Source organism: Fundulus heteroclitus, chromosome 7 (assembly GCF_011125445.2).
Source record: "Fundulus heteroclitus isolate FHET01 chromosome 7, MU-UCD_Fhet_4.1, whole genome shotgun sequence".
Classification (NCBI taxonomy): domain Eukaryota; kingdom Metazoa; phylum Chordata; class Actinopteri; order Cyprinodontiformes; family Fundulidae; genus Fundulus; species Fundulus heteroclitus.
Genome location: NC_046367.1, coordinates 3,013,464 through 3,028,998, shown reverse-complemented (window position 1 = coordinate 3,028,998; position 15,535 = coordinate 3,013,464). Strand labels below are relative to the sequence as shown.

The 15,535-nt window shown below is 42.4% G+C and overlaps 1 protein-coding gene across 6 annotated transcripts in view; it reads right to left on the bottom strand.

Annotated features, from left to right (window-relative positions):
• Positions 1–15,535, bottom strand: part of ubxn4 (UBX domain protein 4) — a 133,972-nt gene that overhangs the window by 37,805 nt on the left and 80,632 nt on the right. For all 6 annotated transcript variants that reach the window (XM_036138760.1, XM_036138758.1, XM_036138761.1 and 3 more), the window contains 2 exons: positions 14,966–15,068; positions 14,488–14,619 (listed from right to left, as the gene is read on the bottom strand). In XM_036138760.1, coding sequence (XP_035994653.1) covers positions 14,488–14,619; positions 14,966–15,068 — 235 coding nt within the window. The remainder of the gene's footprint in view (positions 1–14,487; positions 14,620–14,965; positions 15,069–15,535) is intronic.

The window sequence follows — 15,535 nt, the reverse complement described above, 5'->3', positions numbered from 1 at the left end:
TGCTTAGCCAGGGTTCTTCTGCCTTTACAGACAAAGAGAGGGCTGCAGCTTTCAGTGAGTCTCCATGACAACGCTGCTAGCAAGAGGCTCCTAGGAGGTCCATTGACCTAACATGGCACCTTTCAACGGCCGCTGCGGGGGCTGTGAAGGCCGTAGGAAGCTGAAATTCGCATTGTTGCTTCCTGTTGCTATTTCTGACGGTACGGTACGCATCAAGTGGCAGGCGCCTTGCTAAATTTCTTCAGAAATTTTTCTAGTATTCTTTATTTTTCTTCCTTCACGATTAATGCGGCCCAAAACATAGCGTGCACCCCCACAATATAGGCATCAAAACCTGTGGCTCGGTCTCGAGATGTGTGCTACTATGTTTATTGGGGTTTCGAGTTACCATGGCAACAAAATAAGCGAAAAACCACCCCAAAACAACCCCATAGGAATGAATGGAGTCGGGGAGAAAGAAAGCCTCAAAAAAGCCTCAAAATTACCATTTTCAAAGCTGTACTGTGTCGCCATGCTTTCACCTATGAACACCGTTTAACTTCCAGTTTGTAGATATATCTGTGAACTACTCAGAAGTGAAAACGGGATGTGGATATCTTTTATCATCCCTTCACAGTTACTCCTCAAAGCTCATGTCCAAAAATCAGCAAAATCATCGTTTACAATGAAAGTCAATGACGGAATTCTCCAACCGCTAGAGTGGCCCACTCTAGCTTTTTTAAAGATTTCAAAACTCCGAACAACTTGACCTTACTCACTCAATTTTCACTCTACATAGACAAATTATACATCAAAACGTAGGTATTTTTGTCAGGATTCGGGAAATGTAACCCTCATTGGTGTGGCATTTATAGATTTTTCGCAAATCACCTCAGACCGACACAAACCCGAAACCTCCCCCATTCATTTCCTATGGAGCGGTTTTGAAAAATAACGTCTAAAAATCCAAAACATCACATGTTTTCGCATCGTCGCTACTCCTAAACCGTTTTATGTACAGACATGAGACTTTCACACATGAATGTCCCAACCCTTCTGGCACTCAAGAAAAATGAATTTTGTGGATAACTGTTACGGTTTTTCCACAGGAACAATTTGTACGGGAGTAGCGAATGTGCAAAATCCTGAAATCGCTTTGGAGCTGCATTTTCCCACATCATCCACTTTTTTACATCGTCGTTGTGCCTACACCGATTTTTGTAAAAATATGAAAATGAGCTACATGGTCATCAAAAGCCTGCTGATACTCACAGTGAAAGAATTATTTTGATATCTCTTATACTTTTTTAGCCAGAGCGATTTGTTCGGGACCATTTTCAGAGGATTTCTGAAATTTCATAAAAATGTCCTTTAGATCATAATTTTTTACGCCTTTATTAAACTTTTTCCAGCAAAAACCGATAGCAAGTCTTCTTCCCCTATCCGTTACGAAATAAACACAGAAAAAATTACGTCTCTACCATTTACGGTTCCGGAGAAATCGTGCGTTGTTCGAGGCAAAGTTCTCCATTATAATCCAATAGGCAGACTTGGACACAAAGTGTCTGCACTTCTTTAGACTGGCCCGCTGCAGCTGTGTCAGTGAGTTTCCATGACGACGGAACTCTGAGGGCCAGTGGGAGACGTTCCATTGAGATAGAATGGCAACTTTCGACGCAGGCTGCAGCGGCTGTGATTAATGTAGAAATCTGAAATTCGCACAGTCACTTCCTCTTAACATTTTAAAATTTTCATGTGACTTTCAGCCATGTGTCAGTTTTCTGTGCCATTTTGGATTTTACATGCTTTCCTTTTGGGCCTTTGCTTCCAACAGGACCTGGCATGATGCCCAGACACGACCCAATTGGCCAATACAGCACCACCCACCTGTGGGAAATGGTGCTACACACCATTTTGGTCAAATGTTGAGTTCTGGGCCCAGATGTGGTGAGGCTGAGTTGCTAAAGGAGGCCAATCTGACCCATGAACTTTGGTCACGTTTGGTGACATTAAGTATTGGCACCCCTATTTGAGGCACTTCCCAGTACAGGATTTGGACCAACCTGACAGAGTATATTCACCCGGTGATACTGAACACAACTATGCTAGCGGCTAACGGTTAGCATGTTGCTAACCGGAAGTAGCTCTAGGAACGTCTCACCAACTTTTGCTTCACAGAGTCTGTTCGTACTTTAGAGAGAAAGCTCCACAAGAAATTTGGGCTACGTCGCATAAAGCATATCCCAGCTATGAGGTGTCAAACATCCAATGCGTTTCAATGGGGAATTAAACCCCTTATGCTCCCAATAATGCATGCCCATATATGGCGCTACAGTACAGCTCAGAGGGAGAGTGCAGGCTTAGCATGCAAGAGGTCGAGGGATCGATTCCTGGTGTGGGAGACTTAGAGTTTTGTATTATAATCCCCACAGTGTGTACATTAAAACATGTGTGCTGATCCCATGAAGTATGTTTTTGTACCACCCGCCATTTTGAGTTACCATGGCAACGTTACAAATGACGTATTTTCTCCCTATTTGAGGCTCATCCCAGTACAGGATTTGGACCAAACTAACAGAGTACACTCACCCAGTGATACTAAACACAACCATGTTAGCGGCTAACTGTTAGCATGTTGCTAACCGGAAGTAGCTCTAGGAAGCCTGTACAAACTCCTGCTTGACAGATTTGGTGAATTTTAGGATTTTCTCCGTTTTCAGGAACTTCTCAGTACAGGATTTCAACCAAACTAACAGAGTAACATCACCCAGTGATACTGAACACAACCATGCTAGAGGCTAACTGTTAGCATGTTGCTAACCAGAAGTAGCTATAGGAAGGTCCTATCAACTTCTGCTTTTCCAGAGTTCTTCTGCCTTTATAGACAGAGAGAGGGCTGCAGCTGTCAGTGAGTCTCCATGAACACGCTGCTAGCAAGAGGCTCCTAGGAGGTCCATTGACTTAACATGGCACCTTTCAACGGCCGCTGCGGGGGCTGTGAAGACCTTAGGAAGCTGAAATTCGCAGTGTTGCTTCCTGTTGCTATTTCTGACGGTACGGTACGCACCAAGTGGCAGGCGCCTTGCTAAATTTCTTCAGAAATTTTTCTAGTTATTCTTTATTTTTCTTACTTCACGATTAATGCGGCCCAAAAAGTAGCGTGCACCCCCACAATATAGGCATCAAAACCTGTGGCTCGATCTCGAGATGTGTGCTACTACTTTTATTGGGATTTCGAGTTACCATGGCAACAATATCAGTGAAAAACCAACACCCAAAAAACCCATGATAATCAATGGAGTCGGGTAGAAAGAAAGCCTCAAAAAAGCCTCAAAATGACCATTTTCAACGCTGTACTGTGTCGCCATGCTTTCACCTACGAACACCGTTTAACTTCCAGTTTGTAGATATTTCTGTGACCTACTCAGAAGTGAAAACGGGATGTGGATATCTGTTATCGTCTCCTCACAAGTACTCCTCAAAGCTCATGTCCAAAAATCAGTGAAATCATCGTTTACAATGAAAGTCAATGACGGAATTCTCCAACCGCTAGAGTGGCCCACTCTAGCTTTTTTAAAGATTTCAAAATTCCGAACAACTTGACCTTACTCGCTCAATTTTCACTCTACGTAGACAAATTATACATCAAAACGTAGGTATTTTTGTCAGGATTCGGGAAATGTAACCCTCATTGGTGTGGCATTTATAGATTTTTCGCAAATCACCTCAGACCGACACAAACCCGAAACCTCCCCCATTCATTTCCTATGGAGCGGTTTTGAAAAATGACGTCTGAAAATCCAAAACGTCACATGTTTTCGCATCGTCACTACTCCTAAACCGTTTTATGTACAGGCATGAGACTTTCACACATGAATGTCCCAACCCTTCTGGCACTCAAGAAAAATGAATTTTGTGGATAACTGTTACGGTTTTTCCACAGGAACAATTTGTTCGGGAGTAGCGAATGTGCAAAATCCTGAAATCGCTTTGGAGCTGCATTTTCCCACATCATCCACTTTTTTACATCGTCGCTGTGCCTACACCGATTTTTGTAAAAATATGAAAATGAGCTACATGGTCATCAAAAGCCTGCTGATACTCACAGTGAAAGAATTATTTTGATATCTCTTATACTTTTTTAGCCAGAGCGATTTGTTCGGGATCATTTTCAGAGGATTTCTGAAGTTTCATAAAAATGTCCTTTAGATCATAATTTTTTACGCCTTTATTAAACTTTTTCCAGCAAAAACCGATAGCAAGTCTTCTTCCCCTATCCTTTACGAAATAAACACAGAAAAAATTACGTCTCTACCATTTACGGTTCCGGAGAAATCGTGCGTTGTTCGAGGCAAAGTTCTCCATTATAATCCAATAGGCAGACTTGGACACCAAGTGTCTGCACTTTTTTAGACTGGCCCGCTGCAGCTGTGTCAGTGAGTTTCCATGACGACGGAACTCTGAGGGCCAGTGGGAGACGTTCCATTGAGATACAATGGCAACTTTCGACGCCAGCTGCAGCGGCTTTGATTAATGTAGAAATCTGAAATTCGCACAGTCACTTCCTCTTAACATTTTAAAATTTTCATGTGACTTTCAGCCATGTGTAAGTTTACTGTCCCATTTTGGATTTTACATGCTTTCCTATTGGGTCTTTGCTTCCAACAGGACCTGGCATGATAACCAGACACGACCCAATTGGCCAATACAGCACCACCCACCTGTGGGAAATGGCACCACTGACCATTTTGGTCAAATGTTGAGTTCTGGGCCCAGATGTGGTGAGGCTGAGTTGCTAAAGGAGGCCAATCTGACCAATGAACTTTGGTCACGTTTGGTGACATTAAGTATTGGCACCCCTATTTGAGGCACTTCCCAGTACAGGATTTGGACCAACCTGACAGAGTATATTCACCCGGTGATACTGAACACAACTATGCTAGCGGCTAACGGTTAGCATGTTGCTAACCGGAAGTAGCTCTAGGAACGTCTCACCAACTTTTGCTTCACAGAGTCTGTTCGTACTTTAGAGAGAAAGCTCCACAAGAAATTTGGGCTACGTCGCATAAAGCATATCCCAGCTATGAGGTGTCAAACATCCAATGCGTTTCAATGGGGAATTAAACCCCTTATGCTCCCAATAATGCATGCCCATATATGGCGCTACAGTACAGCTCAGAGGGAGAGTGCAGGCTTAGCATGCAAGAGGTCGAGGGATCGATTCCTGGTGTGGGAGACTTAGAGTTTTGTATTATAATCCCCACAGTGTGTACATTAAAACATGTGTGCTGATCCCATGAAGTATTTTTTTGTACCACCCGCCATTTTGAGTTACCATGGCAACGTTACAAACGACGTATTTTCTCCCTATTTGAGGCTCATCCCAGTACAGGATTTGGACCAAACTAACAGAGTACACTCACCCAGTGATACCAAACACAACCATGTTAGCGGCTAACGGTTAGCATGTTGCTAACCGGAAGTAGCTCTAGGAAGCCTGTACAAACTTCTGCTTGACAGATTTGGTGAATTTTAGCATTTTCTCCCTTTTTAGTAACTTTTCAGTACAGGATTTCAACCAAACTAACAGAGTAACATCACCCGGTGATACTGAACACAGCCATGCTAGCGGCTAACCGTTAGCATGTTGCTAACCGGAAATAGCTTTAGGAAGGTCCTACCAACAGCTGCTTAGCCAGAGTTCTTCAACCTTTACAGACAGAGAGGGCTGTAGCTGTCAGTGAGTCTCCATGACAACGCTGCTAGCAAGAGGCTCCTAGGAGGTCCGTTGACACCTTTCAACGGCCTCTGCGAGGGCTGTGAAGACCGTAGGAACCTGAAATTCGCAGTGTTACTTCCTGTTGCTATTTCTGACGGTATGGTCCGCACCAAGTGGCAGGCGCCTTGCTAAATTTCTTCAGAAAGTTTCTAGTTATTCTTAATTTTTCTTCCGTCACGATTAATGCGGCCCGAACCGTAGCGAGCACCCCCACAATATAGGTATCAAAACGTGTGGCTCGATTACGAGATGTGTGCTGGTACTTTTATTGGGGTTTCGAGTTACCATGGCAACAAAATTAGCGAAAAACCACCCCCAAAAAACCCATAGAAATGAATGGAGTCGGGTAGAAAGAAAGCCTCAAAAAATTCTCCAAATGACCATTTTCAAAGCTGTACTGTGTCGTCATGCTTTCACCTACGAACACCGTTTAACTTCCAGATTGTAGATATATCTGTGACCTACTCAGAAGTGAAAACGGGATGTGGATATCTTTTATCGTCTCTTCACAGTTACTCCTCAAAGCTCATGTCCAAAAATCAGCGAAATCATCGTTTACAATGAAAGTCAATGACGGAATTCTCCAACCGCTAGAGTGGCCCACTCTAGCTTTTTTAAAGATTTCCAAACTCCGAACAACTTGACCTTACTCACTCAATTTTCACTCTATGTAGACAAATTATACATCAAAACGTAGGTATTTTTGTCAGGATTCGGGAAATGTAACCCTCATTGGTGTGGCTTTTATAGATTTTTCGCAAATCACCTCAGACCGACACAAACCCGAAACCTCCCCCATTCATTTCCTATGGAGCGGTTTTGAAAAATGACGTCTGAAAATCCAAAACATCACATGTTTTCGCATCGTCACTACTCCTAAACCGTTTTATGTACAGGCATGAGACTTTCACACATGAATGTCCCAACCCTTCTGGCACTCAAGAAAAATGAATTTTGTGGATAACTGTTACGGTTTTTCCACAGGAACAATTTGTTCGGGAGTAGCGAATGTGCAAAATCCTGAAATTGCTTTGGAGCTGCATTTTCCCACATCATCCACTTTTTTACATCGTCGCTGTGCCTACACCGATTTTTGTAAAAATATGAAAATGAGCTACATGGTCATCAAAAGCCTGCTGATACTCACAGTGAAAGAATTATTTTGATATCTCTTATACTTTTTTAGCCAGAGCGATTTGTTCGGGACCATTTTCAGAGGATTTCTGAAATTTCATAAAAATGTCCTTTAGATCATAATTTTTTACGCCTTTATTAAACTTTTTCAAGCAAAAACCGATAGCAAGTCTTCTTACCCTATCCTTTACGAAATAAACACAGAAAAAATTACGTCTCTACCATTTACGGTTCCGGAGAAATCGTGCGTTGTTCGAGGCAAAGTTCTCCATTATAATCCAATAGGCAGACTTGGACACCAAGTGTCTGCACTTTTTTAGACTGGCCCGCTGCAGCTGTGTCAGTGAGTTTCCATGACGACGGAACTCTGAGGGCCAGTGGGAGATATTCCATTGAGATAGAATGGCAACTTTCGACGCCAGCTGCAGCGGCTGTGATTAATGTAGAAATCTGAAATTCGCACAGTCACTTCCTCTTAACATTTTCAAATTTTCATGTGACTTTCAGCCATGTGTCAGTTTACTGTCCCATTTTGGATTTTACATGCTTTCCTATTGGGTCTTTGCTTCCAACAGGACCTGGCATGATGCCTAGACACGACCCACTTGGCCAATACTGCACCACCCACATGTGGGAAATGGCACTACACACTATTTTGGTCAAATGTTGAGTTCTGGGCCCAGATGTGGTGAGGCTGAGTTGCTAAAGGAGGCCAATCTGACCAATGAACTTTGGTCACGTTTGGTGACATTAAGTATTGGCACCCCTATTTGAGGCACTTCCCAGTACAGGATTTGGACCAAACTGACAAAGTACAATCACCCGGTGATACTGAACACAACTATGTTAGCGGCTAATGGTTAGCATGTTGCTAACCGGAAGTAGCTCTAGGAAGGTCTCACCAACTTCTGCTTCACAGAGGCTGTACTTCCTTTAGAGAGAAAGCTCCACAAGAAATTTGGGCTATGTCACATAAAGCATCTCCAAGTTATGAGGTGTCAAACATCCAATGCTTTTCAATGGGGGACCAAACCCTTTATGATCCAGGAAATGCATGCCCATATATGGCGCTACAGTGTAGCTCAGATGGAAAGTGCAGGCTTTGCATGCAAGAGGTCGTGGGATCGATTCCCGGTGTGGAAGACTTGGAGTTTTGTATTATAATCCCCACATTGTGTATATCAAAACATGTGTGCTGATCACATGAAGTATTTTTTTGTACCACCCACTATTTTGAGTTACCATGGCAACATTATAAACTACATATTTTCTCCCTATTTGAGGCACATCCCAGTACAGGATTTTGACCAAACTGACAGAGTACAATCACCCAGTGATACTGAACACAACCATGCTAGCGGCTAACGGTTAGCATGTTGCTAACCGGAAGTAGCTATAAGAAGCTTGTACAAACTCCTGCTTGACAGATTTGGTGAATTTTAGGATTTTCTCCCTTTTTAGGCACTTCTCAGTACAGGATTTCAACCAAACTAACAGAGTAACATCACCCGCTGATACTGAACACAACCATGCTAGCGGCTAACCGTTAGCATGTTGCTAACCAGAAGTAGCTTTAGGAAGGTCCTACTAACTTCTGCTTAGCCAGGGTTGTTCTGCCTTTACAGACAGATAGGGCTGCAGCTTTCAGTGAGTCTCCATGACAACGCTGCTAACAAGGGGCTCCTAGGAGGTCCATTGACTTAACATGGCACCTTTCGACGGCCGCTGCGGGGGCTGTGAAGACCGTAAGAAGCTGAAATTCGCAGTGTTTCTTCCTGTTGCTATTTCTGTCAGTACGGTACGCACCAAGTGGCAGGCGCCTTGCTAAATTTCTTCAGAAATTTTTCTAGTTATTAATATTCCAGTTTCTTTGTGCGTTAATGCGGCCCGAACCGTAGCGTGCACCCCCACAATATAGGTATCAAACGTGTGGCTCGGTCGGGAATGGTGTGCTACTACTTTTATTGGGGTTTCGAGTTACCATGGCAACAAAATTAGCGAAAAACCACCCCCAAAAAACCCATTGGAATGAATGGAGTCGGGTAGAAAGAAAGCCTCAAAAAAGCCTCCAAATGACCAATTTCAACGCTGTACTGTGTCGTCGTGCTTTCACCTACGAACACCATTTAATTTCCAGTTTGTAGATATATCTGTGACCTACTCAGAAGTGAAAACGGCATGTGGATATCTTTTATCGTCTCTTCACAGTTACTCCTCAAAGCTCATGTCCAAAAATCAGCGAAATCATCGTTTACAATGAAAGTCAATGACGGAATTCTCCAACCGCTAGAGTGGCCCACTCTAGCTTTTTTAAAGATTTCAAAACTCCAAACAACTTGACCTTACTCGCTCAATTTTCACTCTACGTAGACAAATTATACATGAAAACGTAGGTATTTTTGTCAGGATTTGGGGAATGTAACCCTCATTGGTGTGGCATTTATAGATTTTTCGCAAATCACCTCAGACCGACACAAACCCGAAACCTCCCCCATTCATTTCCTATGGAGCGGTTTTGAAAAATGACGTCTGAAAATCCAAAACATCACACGTTTTCGCATTGTCGCTACTCCTAAACCGTTGGATGTACAGACATGAGACTTTCACACAGGAATATCCCAACCCTTCTGGCACTCACAAAAAAGGAATTTTGTGGATAACTGTTACGGTTTTTCCGTAGGAACAATTTGTTCGTGAGTAGCGATTATGCAAAATCCTAAAAACACTTTGGAGATGCATTTTCCCACATCAACCACTTTTTTACATCGCCGCTGTGTCTACACCGATTTTTGTACAAACATAAAAATGAGCTGTATGGTCCTCAAAAGCCTGCTGATACTCATGGTGAAAGAATTATTTTGATATCTCTTATACTTTTTGCGTTACAGCGATTTGTTCGGGACCCTTTTTAAAGGATTTCTGAAAATCCATAAAAATGCCATTTAGATCATAATTTTTTATGCCTTTATTAAACTTTTTCCAGCAAAAAACGATAGCTTTTCTTCTTCCCCTATCCGTTACGAACTAAACGCAGAAAAAATTACGTCTCTACCATTTATAGATCAGGAGATATGAAGCGTTGTTCGGGGCAAAGTTCTCCATTATAATCCAATGGGACTTATTGTGAGCAAAGTCTCTGCACTTCGGTAGACTGCAGGTGTGTGAGTGAGTTTCCATGACGACGGAACTCTGAGGTCCAGAGTTAGAAGCTCAATTGGGATACAATGGCAACTTTCGATGCCCGCTGCAGCGGCTGTGATTAATGTAGGAATCTGAAATTCGCACAGTCACTTCCTCTTAACATTTTAAAATTTTCATGTGACTTTCAGCCATGTGTCAGTTTTCTGCCCCATTTGGGATTTCACATGCTTTCCTATTGGGTCTTTGCTTCCAACAGGACCTGGCATGATAACCAGACACGACCCAATTGGCCAATACAGCACCACCCACATGTGGGAAATGGCACTACTGACCATTTTGGTCAAATGTTGAGTTCTGGGCCCAGATGTGGTGAGGCTGAGTTGCTATAGGAGGCCAATCTGATCCATGAACTTTGGTCACGTTTGGTGACATTAAGTATTGGCACTCCTATTTGAGGCACTTCCCAGTACAGGATTTGGACCAAACTGACAGAGTACAATCACCCGGTGATCCTGAGCACAACCATGTTAGCGGCTAACCGTTAGCATGTTGCTAACCAGAAGTAGCTTTAGGAAGGTCCTACTAACTTCTGCTTAGCCAGGGTTGTTCTGCCTTTACAGACAGATAGGGCTGCAGCTTTCAGTGAGTCTCCATGACAACGCTGCTAACAAGGGGCTCCTAGGAGGTCCATTGACTTAACATGGCACCTTTCGACGGCCGCTGCGGGGGCTGTGAAGACCGTAAGAAGCTGAAATTCGCAGTGTTTCTTCCTGTTGCTATTTCTGTCAGTACGGTACGCACCAAGTGGCAGGCGCCTTGCTAAATTTCTTCAGAAATTTTTCTAGTTATTAATATTCCAGTTTCTTTGTGCGTTAATGCGGCCCGAACCGTAGCGTGCACCCCCACAATATAGGTATCAAACGTGTGGCTCGGTCGGGAATGGTGTGCTACTACTTTTATTGGGGTTTCGAGTTACCATGGCAACAAAATTAGCGAAAAACCACCCCCAAAAAACCCATTGGAATGAATGGAGTCGGGTAGAAAGAAAGCCTCAAAAAAGCCTCCAAATGACCAATTTCAACGCTGTACTGTGTCGTCGTGCTTTCACCTACGAACACCATTTAATTTCCAGTTTGTAGATATATCTGTGACCTACTCAGAAGTGAAAACGGCATGTGGATATCTTTTATCGTCTCTTCACAGTTACTCCTCAAAGCTCATGTCCAAAAATCAGCGAAATCATCGTTTACAATGAAAGTCAATGACGGAATTCTCCAACCGCTAGAGTGGCCCACTCTAGCTTTTTTAAAGATTTCAAAACTCCAAACAACTTGACCTTACTCGCTCAATTTTCACTCTACGTAGACAAATTATACATGAAAACGTAGGTATTTTTGTCAGGATTTGGGGAATGTAACCCTCATTGGTGTGGCATTTATAGATTTTTCGCAAATCACCTCAGACCGACACAAACCCGAAACCTCCCCCATTCATTTCCTATGGAGCGGTTTTGAAAAATGACGTCTGAAAATCCAAAACATCACACGTTTTCGCATTGTCGCTACTCCTAAACCGTTGGATGTACAGACATGAGACTTTCACACAGGAATATCCCAACCCTTCTGGCACTCACAAAAAAGGAATTTTGTGGATAACTGTTACGGTTTTTCCGTAGGAACAATTTGTTCGTGAGTAGCGATTATGCAAAATCCTAAAAACACTTTGGAGATGCATTTTCCCACATCAACCACTTTTTTACATCGCCGCTGTGTCTACACCGATTTTTGTACAAACATAAAAATGAGCTGTATGGTCCTCAAAAGCCTGCTGATACTCATGGTGAAAGAATTATTTTGATATCTCTTATACTTTTTGCGTTACAGCGATTTGTTCGGGACCCTTTTTAAAGGATTTCTGAAAATCCATAAAAATGCCATTTAGATCATAATTTTTTATGCCTTTATTAAACTTTTTCCAGCAAAAAACGATAGCTTTTCTTCTTCCCCTATCCGTTACGAACTAAACGCAGAAAAAATTACGTCTCTACCATTTATAGATCAGGAGATATGAAGCGTTGTTCGGGGCAAAGTTCTCCATTATAATCCAATGGGACTTATTGTGAGCAAAGTCTCTGCACTTCGGTAGACTGCAGGTGTGTGAGTGAGTTTCCATGACGACGGAACTCTGAGGTCCAGAGTTAGAAGCTCAATTGGGATACAATGGCAACTTTCGATGCCCGCTGCAGCGGCTGTGATTAATGTAGGAATCTGAAATTCGCACAGTCACTTCCTCTTAACATTTTAAAATTTTCATGTGACTTTCAGCCATGTGTCAGTTTTCTGCCCCATTTGGGATTTCACATGCTTTCCTATTGGGTCTTTGCTTCCAACAGGACCTGGCATGATAACCAGACACGACCCAATTGGCCAATACAGCACCACCCACATGTGGGAAATGGCACTACTGACCATTTTGGTCAAATGTTGAGTTCTGGGCCCAGATGTGGTGAGGCTGAGTTGCTATAGGAGGCCAATCTGATCCATGAACTTTGGTCACGTTTGGTGACATTAAGTATTGGCACTCCTATTTGAGGCACTTCCCAGTACAGGATTTGGAACAAACTGACAGAATACAATCACCCGGTCATACTGAACACAACCATGTTAGCGGCTAACAGTTAGCATGTTGCTAACCGGAAGTACCTCTAGGAAGGTTTCACCAACTTTTGCTTCTCAGAGTCTGTTCGTACTTTAGAGAGAAAGCTCCACAATAAATTTGGGCTACGTCGCATAAAGCATCTCCAATCTATGAGTTGTCAAACATCCAATGCTTTTCAATGGGGGACCAAACCCCTTATGCTCCCAGAAATGCATGTCCATATATGGCGCTACAGTATAGCTCAGATGGAAAGTGCAGGCTTTGCATGCAAGAGGTCGTGGGATCGATTCCCGGTATGGAAGACTTGGAGTTTTGTATTATAATCCCCACAGTGTGAATATCAAAACATGTGTGCTGATCCCATGAAGTATCTTTTTGTACCACGAGCCATTTTGAGTTACCATGGCAACGTTATAAATGACGTATTTTCTCCCTATTTGAGGCACATCCCTTTACAGGATTTGGACCAAACTGACAGAGTACAATCACCCGGTGATACTAAACACAATCATGTTAGCGGCTAACGGTTAGCATGTTGCTAATTAATCGCGATTAAATATTTTAATCGTTGCCCAGCCCTAATATATATATATATATATATATATCAGACAGTTCCCCTTTTTAAAATTACAACTTCAAATTACAGACAAATATGCACACAGACATAACAGGCATAAACATGATATTCACTTTAGGCTTTAATTGATTCATTTGATTTTTTTCCCACAGAGGAAGAAAATATGCAACTTTAAGGTTTTAAGAACAAGCAGTGAGTGAACACGTTTTGTGGATTTTCTGTAATTCGCAAAAGCTTAAAGCTGCAGTGGGTACCTTTTTGTATAAGTGTATCTCTACATATTTGTTAAAACCGTCTAGTCAAAAAAACATGAGGCAGATAATCTATGAAAAAAAAATAATAAATCAAGCTCAGCTCTGCTTTTATGAGCACAGAGATAAGGGGAAATGGGTTTAACTTAAACTTTGACCAGACTGAGGCTATTCTTGTTAAGGGTTGCCATATTGGTACTAGAAATAGAGGCATTGGCTGCATCCGAAAACGCCTTTCGGGTAAGGACCCTTTAGCCAAAGCGGAAGTGCGTCAGCGTTCGCCATGATGAGTGCTGTCTGAATAGAGCACTTATTAAGGAGAGAGGTAGGAAAAGAAGCCTGTATGCTTCCTCTCATAGCTCCTTTAGCATAGGAAATTCATGAGGTCCCTTATCAGCACTAAAGAGCTTTAAGAAATCCCACAATCCTTTTGGTGACCGCTTACCTCATGCAAATTAACCAAAATGTAAAGAGTGAAGAAAGCACAAACTTTGTAGTTGTTTTTCAGAAGGCTGTAGGCCTGGATCTGACTCACATCATCCATGTGTTTCAATCACAGAATGACGTCAGTAAAAGGATGTCTGAATTCAGCACAGCAGTCTGAAGCTCCTTTCTTCCCCATGATAGAGTTCTTACCGTTGACCCCATGAAAGGTCAAGGAAGAGAAGCTAAGAACAAGAGCTAGGAGCTATAATTAGATGTTGTTGGATGCTGCTATAGACACTAGTGTTGTTTGGCTGTTTGTTGAGCGTAATCAGACCCTGGGATCCAATGCCAGTCCGATAAGTCTGATGAGCTGGTAACTAGTTCAATAGACCATCCATCCAAAAAAAAAAAAACCTGGCATATTCAATTTTAGACACGGCATCATGCTCTATGCATGGAGTTAACTCAAAAGAAACAAGAAACACGTTGAAGCAGGTTTTGTGTACATAGAAGATGTATAAAGTGGACTCTGGACTACTCACTGGGAGGAGAACAATGGACGCACTTGGAACCAGTTTCAGCTCCAGCAGGGTCTTGTTTAGATCTTCACTAGTGAACTCTTGCCGAGGATACATGGTTGCTAGAGAGAAGTTTCCATACAGACTCCCTATTTCCTGAAACAAGAGCAGCAAAAAACATGAACACTGCTATTAGAATCACTGGTTTCTGATAAAGGTTCGAAACATGGGCTGGTCCATATAGGCGTCTTACAATAAACCCAAAAAGATTAGATTCCAGTTAAACCCAAAATAATTTACTGATGACTGAAAATGTCAACAGTTTGAGAATTCAAGGGAGTTTTCTAGCCAGAGCTCCAACTTCAAACCGGTGGAGATCCCATGAAAGGAGCTAAATATTGTAAACGGAGCAATAGCAAGGAAATAAGAACAAGGGCCACAACAAATATTTTGTGAGAACAACAGAACATACTGTATGAGCATATTAGTAGGTCAGACAGACCTCAAAAGCAAAGTTCCAAGCCTCCTGCAGTCTGGTCTGTGAGGGAAACTGGTTGGTGAGAGACGAACCATCAGGAAGTCGAAACTGGATCCTGGATATAGTACTGAGAACACACACACACGTATAAATACCTTTCACAGAGTCATAGATAACTGTAGTTATAGTTTTGCACGCAATATTTTGTTGCATTGTTTAAATCTTTTTGTACACATACACTCATGTCCATGCATCTTTAAAAAAAAGCAAAAAAAGAAAACCATAAACATTTTCAACATCATACACCTCTATTATTAATTCTGTGGTTTTTAAAATTCCTTAAAGACTTTCCAAGGCCAACAGCAGGTAGAGCAGCGGTGTCAAACTTGAGTTCTGCAACTTTTAGATCTATCCCTGGTCCAACCACTGATCTCTATTTATTCACTGGATTGCGCATTGGCCTTATATAATACACATCGCTTTGAAGCCAAAAGCCACTATATTGGCACTCCCTATTTTCCCCCAGTAATGCGGTACCGCGCGCGAGCTATTTTTAGAAACACAACGTCACGATGACGTCACATCACGTGGTAC